Source organism: Poecilia reticulata, linkage group LG15 (assembly GCF_000633615.1).
Source record: "Poecilia reticulata strain Guanapo linkage group LG15, Guppy_female_1.0+MT, whole genome shotgun sequence".
Taxonomy (NCBI): Eukaryota; Metazoa; Chordata; class Actinopteri; order Cyprinodontiformes; family Poeciliidae; genus Poecilia; species Poecilia reticulata.
Genome location: NC_024345.1, coordinates 615144 through 624488, shown reverse-complemented (window position 1 = coordinate 624488; position 9345 = coordinate 615144). Strand labels below are relative to the sequence as shown.

The window sequence follows — 9345 nt, the reverse complement described above, 5'->3', positions numbered from 1 at the left end:
GGGGTTAGGGGGGTGGTAGAAGGACAGGAGGAAAAAGCCTGCAACACACAATCATGCCTTTTCAACCGGAGATGGCAAGGTTGATGACAACATGACCATTGTGTTATAATGATAACACCACAAAGGCATCTGCCCTGCTCATCAAGGCTTTACAGAGGCTGCAGATACAATTTAATTCACTGCTCTGTTGGCGGCGCTGATACCATTATGCAGCGCGTTGGCACGGGGGGTAATCACTGTCTTTCTTGAGAGCAAAATAAAAAATAAAAAAAAGAAAGAAAAAAAAGACAAGCACAAAAAAAAAATAGGGGAGAGAAAAAAGATGGAGTGATGATGATGATGGGGAAGCCAAACTTACAATTAAGACTTCCAATTCGGAGGTGTCAGAGCCCCCCTGTAGACTTGCGCTCATGCACTTGCAACGCTTAAAGTACTGTTTATTTACCATGGCTACCAGTAATTATAATTAACATATCATTCAGTCGTAAGTGTATTTTCATCGGTGGCTCGGTCTGGCCACTGTGTTGTTGAAACAGACAGACAGGACAGCTGAAAAGGTTGAGCAATGAAAACTGGATGCTAAGTGCTTTTGTGCGGACTGGTGTGGACAGCGCCGCCGTTACGTAGATATCACCCTGCACTAGCGGTGTTCATCAATTTCTTAATTAGGTGTCACCATGGCAAAGGAATTGCCCACATCAGTGGCACTAATGCTTAATTTCTTCCTTGCTCGACAGTCGTGTTTAATTAGTTTAATGGCTGAGCAGGGGGACTCTCTATAGGCATTCTCGTGCGAGCACAGCTTTAAATATTACGCCAATTTGTAATAAATAACTACATTTGGGTTGATATTTCAACATCAAGAAACGGAATATCGACCTAAGAAATATCGCTGGATAAAAGGTAAGTGTTTATTTGCATATTGGCGAGTGAAGTAAATACTTGGCTCTCTGCTCTTAAGAGAAACTTTCTAAATACCTTCGTTTTCTTAGCTGCTGCTTGGGAACGGTCAGCTTCGGTTCCCTCCTCTGGTGTTTCTGTGAGGTGGAGGGCTGGAATCTAGGTAGGCTGTATTTCTTCCTTAGCCACTCTTTTGTTACCATGGTGACATGTTTGGGTAAACACCATGCTGGAAGGCACACTTAGGGCCCATCTTCATTGTTCACATCCAACTTTGCAGTACTGTACGGCGCGTGGCCCTGCCCACTGCCCTTTCATGCAGTCATTTTGTCTTGTATCTTCGGTATACGGACACTGACAGCATTGAGCTTCCACCTCCTGTCTGTTTTTTTTCTTCCGGCCCTACAAAATCCTTCCCTCTTCGTTCAAACAGAAGTCTCGTTGACGCCAGTGAGCTTTATCTTGGTCTCATCTCAACACAACGTTTTTATCTCAAGCATTCTCTGACTCTTTTTTGATGTTTACTTGCAAGCTTAAGATAGCTGTAAGGTTTAAACAAATAAGATGTTTAGGGGCGTCCAAGTGACCGTACCCAGACAAAATGAACACACGGTTCAGCTAGAAGGCCTACAGACACACATCTATTGGCATTTAGGTTTTTTTTTTTATAAAAGTTTGAGTGAAATCAGACGTGTCTTGAGAGAGCTACATCTGATGAATGTCCTTCTGGGGAAAATAAAGAACATATTTTGTTTTCCTTTAGGGCGGAGCTAAACTGACTCTTTGCTAAGTTGCAAAGAATAGAATGTGTTCAAAATGAACAAAATGGTTCCTTTTGTTCAGGATTTCCTGCGGGGGCTAGACTACGGTTTCCAAAAGGCAACGTTGATTTGCTGCGACAAATCAAGTTTAAATACTAAGCAACATCTGCTTTGTGACACCTGGTACAGTTTAAAAGTTGATACTTTAAAAAGGGTAAAGCGGAGCCTCCGCAAGAAAAACATGACTTTGTGTTCTCAGTGAACAGGCAATGTGAAAAAATTGTATATATTCTCAGCATCTGTGGTAACTCCATAACAATAATATTTTGTGTTATGAGTTATGCTAAGCTTGTGTTTCATGGTGAGAGGTTAAAGTTTTGGTTTGATAACATCAATGTCCACTGAATAAAATTCAAGATTTTAATTATTAATATGGAACACAAAAAAATCTATTTTGTTAAACTATAAAACAAAATATGACACAAAAAACATTGTGTCAATACTCATGTGCATATTGAAACGTGTGCATGAGATGTTCTGTAGAGACCACTAGAGCACCTTTTGGACGTTTCTCTTCAAACCATTAATGCATGTGAATTGTTATTGCAACTGCATTACCTGCACAATATTAGACATTCTGGCAACTGTTTAGGAGTTTAAAAAGGGAATTTATTTGTTAAAAGACGGAAGATGAGGAATGAGATTACGCTGATTAAAAAATAAAGACGTTGCAGCATAAGTCTTCCAGTGCTCAGGTCAAAAAATGTGCTAAAAATACCAATAAGATGTATTGCACTGCATATCTCACAGAGCATCACTTTGACACTGCAAAGATTTCTAATTTCCTTTTTTTCCCCCAAAATTTAAATTGCACTACTTTTTAGTGCTGTCTACTTCTGATTGCAATTTGTAATTTGTAAATCCCTCAAAATGAATTATGTCAGCCCCAAAATGTAAGCTATCTAAACTGGGAAATGTCAAAAGAACCTAAAATATAACACATTGATTATCCGAGACCTCGACTGATCCTGGGAGAGAAGACTCACCCATCTGGAACTCAGTGAGTTTCTCCACAGCCTCGTTTCTCTCCCTCTCCAGCTTTTGCCACTTTTGGAAGAAAAAGAGACAGAGCACGTTTCAAAAAAGATGTTAATTTCAAATCAATTGATAGTTTATAAGTAAGACAATAATAATACTCAGGAAAACATTTTCTTTACAGTAAACTAAGAGGAGCGACAGACTGGCAACCTGTCCAGGGTGAACCCTGCCTCTCGCCCGGAACGTTAGCTGGAGATGGGCACCAGCAACCCTCCTGACCCCACTGAGGGACAAGGGTGTAAGAAAATGGATGGATGGACGGACGGACGGATGGATGGATGGTAAACTAAGAGGAGTGTTTTTATTTTTATTTTTCCAAAATAATTTTTTTAAAGCCTCAAGAAATGATTTAATGTGAAACTGTACAATCTAAATCACACTGACTGGAATAAAAAGAAATAACATTGTGTGTTATGGATAAAATGTTGAGTTCAAATGATCTGCAGATCATTAAAAAAAACCAAGCTAATTGTGTCGGTTTCCTCTGTATGAGTTATAAATAGTTATAATAAAGTTATAATAGAGTTATAATAAATAATTATAAATAACTGTTTTCAAACTGAGAAACAATCATCTAAGAAATAACCCTAGATAAAAGGTGAGTGCTTATTTGCATTTCAGTGTTAAATACGTATTTGATCCCCACGCAAACATTGGATATTATTGAAGGAGCCCTCACCATGACCGTAGATCATTACAAAGTAAATTATGTACCAAACGATTGCTTGTCTGTACCAAATTATATTTTTATAGGAACATTACTTCCTGTTTTCACTGCCTCTCAGTCAATAGGTGCAATGCACTTAGTAGGTCTAACGCTAAATAGTTTTTAGAACGGCTTCATTAACATTACTTTAGTCTATTTTAATAAAGCTTTTAGGTAAAAAAAAAAAAAAAAAGGCCAAACTAGGGTTGTTTTTTGCAAGTATCAAAAATATTACAGATTCATTTTTATGTGTTAAACTTCTGAACAGATGCACCGATTTATCGGCCAGTCGATTTATCGGTGCCGATTTCACTAAATTTGGGAAATCGGTGATCAGCCGATTTTTACACGTGAAGCCGATCTTAACCATCGATTTTATCTACCTTGGCAAAAGTGTTTAACTCAACTGTTGTCTTCTTCTGCTCTGCTGTGAAAGAGGTTTGACTAGCAGACCAGCTCACCAGATCAGGTCTATATGTTTGCAGTTAACAACAGTCATCTCACTATTGGCGACTTATCAACTTTCTTGCTACATTTAGCAACATTTTAGTCAAAAGAAATCGGTATCGGCCAAAATCTTAATTGGCAGGTCAGGATTTTTAATAGATCGGTAATCAGTGATCGGCCAGAAAACTGCAATTGGTGAACCACTACTGCGAAGCAAGTTACTTGCCATTATTAGCAGAACCACATACCAAATTGTCAATATCTGAACACTTACAGTTCTATCTGCAGTCTCCTCCTCCTTCTCCTCCTCCTCGTTCTGCTGGGCCTCATCTTCACGCAGCTCTGTGGGAAGTAAAGGATGCCAGTAAGCCATCTTCATCACAATGTAAAAACATCTGTAGGAAACCCAGTGCTAAGATCTTGTTTAAATAGATTCAAAGGGACACTCATGCATCATGTGATTCTCAGCAAGCTATACTTGTGACTCATGTCTCAAAATAATTATAGGACAACGGGCATGGCTGCGAGGTGACGTGTTTGATGCTACTCCTACAATGATTCCAAGAATCCTCTTAAAAAATGACTGAACGCTCCAACAGTAATAACTGAACGTGGTTAGGGCGCAACAGCAACATCAGGCCCTGGAAGTCCAGAACAAAGATAATGTCAAGAATAACCACAAAATCTAAGTTGACAAACTTTGGATCGCAAAGCATGGAGCTTAGCACAAACAAGACAAAGAAGTTAGCAAAGAAGTTAGCAAGGAGTCGAGCTTTAGCAATGAAGCTGGCAAGGAGCTAACAGCTAATCAGGATGAAATTAATAAACCACCCGGCGACAAAGCAGAGATAATGGCAGCAATGAAGAACATAAAGTTTTCTGGAAGAGTTGATGGCATTATGACAGCCATGGAAATGAGATTTCGTCATTAGATTGGTGAATCTAAGATGTCTGTGGATTTTTGGACAGTTGGATAGCAGACGCATTAGATTCTTGAAAGAGCTCATCACATAGGACTGAAAAGAAACGCAGAAGCATCGCCAAGAACGGTAATTACGAGGTTTCTTAGCTATTGGCAGCAAATATGATATTCAAAGTCACCAAAGTAAAGATGAGTATCTTCTATAACAAATGTGTCAAACTGGAGGCCCACAGGCCAAATCCAACCCGCCATAACTAGAAGGTCACGATTCATTGAACTTTTCATTGTCCTTAAATATCATTTTATCAGTCAAATCAATTCAGCTTTCATTTGTACAACACCACTGTGAAAAAATGTTAAAAATTGGTACATTTTAAGTAGTACTAATTGAATGCAGGGAAAACTGTAATATTTTAACAGGTTAGCAGGTAATTTTAATACATTCTGCCACAAGCAGCCCATTGAGGACATTCATGATGTCATGATGTCGATGTGGTCCAAAATGGGGGTCAAAACACGTTTGACCCCCCCACTCTAAAAGAACCATTGGGTGAGATTTGTCACCACAGAGGTTCACCAGCAACACTATGATTGAATCTGACTGAATCCAATATATACTTTACTACAAGAATATACCTTTTGGTATGAACATTGCTGTGTTCATAATGTGTCAAGGAGTACATACGCTATTATATTTTGAATGTTTTGGTAAAAAATATATTGAACCAATATTGTGCTTGTTAGAGATCACCTCACATGTACAGGGCTAACTTGACTGTTGGAGTTGGAGGAGAAGGTTAATTACGCAAACATATGTTTTGTTCGTTAAGGTTTAGTGTTAGATAATAAGAATCTAGAAATAACAGTGGACAGAAGTAGTATAATGGAAGAGTCTGACTCTGATATTTTGTTTTTGTTCCAAATCTGTTATTGTATGTTATTGTAATGTTCAATTATTCTTGTTACACCTCTCGGACTAATTTTTAGAGTTAGTGCATCATTCAGTGCACGGAACTCGTAAAGACTAACATAAAACCTTAAAACCAAAGAAAGAAAAGAAACAAACAGGTCATGAATAAACTGAAAGACATGAACTCTGAAAATAGCATCACAAGAGACGATAACCTTAGAAGAGGAAAACAGAAGATTTCATGGCTGCTTCACGTACGTCAAGATCCAGAGGTGTAACAACTCTAATTCACAAATCTGTTCCTTTTTTTAGGTCACCAATGTTTTTTAAAAATAAATTTGGGAGATATGTCACTCTTCAGGGGTCCATCTTACAAGAAGATCTGAATTTAGTAAAAGTATGTGGTCCCAAAACAGATGATTATAGTTTTGTCATAAATCTGTCTTTAATCCTTTCATCAGAGATAGAGAACTGCTTTATTTGGAGTAACTGTGTTCTGGACCCCACTCTGGATTCAGGACCTGACCAAACACACACCAGAAGCAGAGAAACCATCTGTGATGTTATGAAAGAATTAATAGATATCTGCGTCTTTAGCGCCCATTTAAATATTATTATTATTATTATTATTATTATTATTATTATTATTATTATTATTATTATTATTATTATTATTATTATTATTATTATTATTATTATTATTTGTAATACTATCTTAGATTAAATTGGCTTTGTTCAATTAATCTAAGACAGTAGATTAATTCAGCAAATTAATCTACTCTATTTGTTAGACACACACATTCTTGCCCTCATTCTTTGGGTCTTGTGCTGACAAGTGGCATCAAGTGTGAATAAGAAACAAACTAATGATGTGATCAAGTTCTCTCTTTTTACTACAGGCTCAGAGCATCGTCTCTTTGTATTTAGATCTAGGCTTCCTATCCTGGACTCATCCAACTAAAGACTGAAAAGTATATTTCCCAACTCTGTCCTGTATTGTCATATTTCAAACCTTTCACAGTTTAACCTAATCAATTGCCCTGCCCCTAATAATATATATAGTAAATCTTCACTAGACAATTTTTTTTTTAGACAATGCTGTGACAACTGTTAAAGAATCTTTTTCATTGTTAATGTCTTTTGTAGCACAAAACAGCTCAGCAGAGGGCAGCAGCCTTATTTCTGCCCTCTCCCATATTAGTGTCAATAATCCTGGCCTCAGACGATGGACTCATCTCTATACTTGTCCTGTTACATCTCAGCACTCTATTCGATAACATCGACTGTGAAAAACAAGCTTTTTAGTCAGTCTCCATGGATGGCAATAAATTGTCTGGGCATAATGTGAGGAACCTTAGTGCTATTCTATGACCAGGAAATGTCTTGTACATCCCACAATAAACTGTGGGACTTCCTTTGTTCACCTCTGCTATTTCTCTTTTATTGACAAATCATCTGCCTCTGTTTAGTTTTGTCCTCTGCGTCCGCTACGCTGATGCCAACTAACTTCCTGTCCTTTTTGACTACATCCATAAATCTCCTTTTTGGTCTTTCTCTTGTCTGTCTCTCCTATGTCCAAACAGAACAGATACATAAAGAGCACAAATAGCTGACTAAACAACAGCTTTTTCCCAAAAGCTGTGAAATCTCTCTGCCTCCTTTCAGACACACCGTCACCCTTATGCTGCACCCTAAGAACTAAGATTATTTATCTATTTATAATTGAGGGTTCAATTTTCAATCCAAATCTGTTCTTGAAACATAATGACAAATAAAAACCTCATGTCTTATGTCTTTCTCTGACACCAATGAATGTCAAGTAACCTTCAACAAGACATAAAAAGTTGTGAACCAGATGATCTTTTCCCATTCTGTACATTTGTTGCTTTATTTTATCTCCACTGCGACAGACTGGCGACCTGTCCAGGGTGACCCTGCCTCTCGCCCGGAACGTTAGCCGGAGATAGGCACCAGCAACCCTCCCGACCACCACTAAGGGACAAGGGTGTAAGAAAATGGATGGATGGGTGAATTTTATCTCCACAGAAGAGAGAACCACAACATTTGACCAAACTATGGCAAAAATGAAACAGAAAGTATGCTGTTCTGAAAGATTTACCTTTGTTTGGCAAGTCTGTAATATTCACAGTCAGTCCCTCTGCAGCCATGGTGAGAAAGTCTTGGACTAACCAGAAGAGAGTTCCTCACTTGCGACACACCAGCAAACAGAAGGCAGATAAGGAGAGTGAGTTGAGATTACAGGAGACTACAGTCCAAGTGCAATAAAATGCACATTGTACCTCCGAATCTCTTAAGCATTGTAAGTAATTCGATTCATTAGTGCAAGGAAGTATATCCCCTTTCAGTTCCAGAAGTTTAGTGAAAAGCAGTGATTTGGTGTCTAACCTGGTTGTCAACAGGGTCCGAATTAAGAAGGTGTGTGTGAAAAATCCACTGCTCCACCTGCTGCTTCAACAAGGTTTAAGAAGTAAAAAACAGCAGAGAGGAATTGCTGATCAAGCACAATGATAGGATTGGTAGGGTCTAGAATGTTTCACGGGGTGGTACAGAAAAGAACAAGGTGGAAGATCAAAGTTAATACAAAACTAATTATACAAAAATTGGGTAACACTTTATTTGATGGGGTGTGCATAAGACTGACATGACAGTGTCATAAACACGACATAACATTTGTTATGAACATGAAGGAGTCTTTATAAATGTTTGACTGTTGCCTTGTGTCATTCAGTAAATAATGGCACTTTTAATGCAAAGCTGAAACTTAATTAACTTTCTATGCAATTTTTCATAGAACTTTACATTAAAAGGGTCATTAATGCAAATCCAAATAATGCAAATATCACACTTTTAATAGACTTCTCTAAATACAAATTTTAAAGCATTAAAACTGTCGTTATGTACTAAATAAAACTTCATAACAGTCATAAACATTCATAAAAACTCCTTCATGTTCATGAGTTACGTCACTCTTATGCACACCCCTTCAAATAAAGTGTCACCAAAAATGATATTATGATCATGATGATACCGGGTATATTATACCAAGTGTTTACTTTTTGCAAAGCAAGACTTGACATTGTGCAGCTTATGTTCCAGCGTCATTTGGTAAATAATGACACTTTTAATTCAAAGTTGCTTTAAGAGTTGCATTGAAAGTCCATTAAAAGTGCCAGTATTTCACTTAAGTGTCATTATTTACAAAATAATACAAAGTTGGCACTTTTAATGGACTTTCAATGCAACTTTGCATTAAAAGTGTCATTATTTACCGAATGTTGCTTCATGACAACAGGCACACATTCTTAACTCCTTCATGATCATAACAGATGTCATGTCATGTTTATGACACTGTCTTGTAAATCTTATGAAAATTCTGTCAAATAAAGTGTTACCAAATACACTTATTAAAAATGTCACTATGACGTGACAGTGAGACGTACATGTAAAAAAAAAAAAAAAAGAAATTCAAGCCCTTCTAACTCTTCCATGTGGTCCTACTGCCATCTGCAGAAACACTCCACCCAGTCAGAAACAGGCAGTCAGAGCCAGGAGAGTCTTATCATTGAGTGAGCTGCCGCCT

At 37.7% G+C, this 9345-nt stretch overlaps 1 protein-coding gene across 2 annotated transcripts in view; it reads right to left on the bottom strand.

Annotated features, from left to right (window-relative positions):
- Window positions 1–7927, bottom strand: part of shtn1 (shootin 1) — a 31054-nt gene extending 23127 nt beyond the window's left edge. Inside the window, exons 1-3 of one of the 2 annotated variants that reach the window (XM_008429008.2) lie at window positions 7864–7927; window positions 4187–4254; window positions 2708–2768 (exon numbers count right to left, since the gene is read on the bottom strand). In XM_008429008.2, coding sequence (XP_008427230.2) covers window positions 2708–2768; window positions 4187–4254; window positions 7864–7912 — 178 coding nt within the window. In that variant the 5' untranslated portion in view covers window positions 7913–7927. Of the gene's footprint in view, window positions 1–978; window positions 1069–2707; window positions 2769–4186; window positions 4255–7863 lie in introns of those variants that run through there. The other variant, XM_017308806.1, reaches the window with a different exon arrangement.
- Window positions 7928–9345: the final 1418 nt, after the last annotated feature.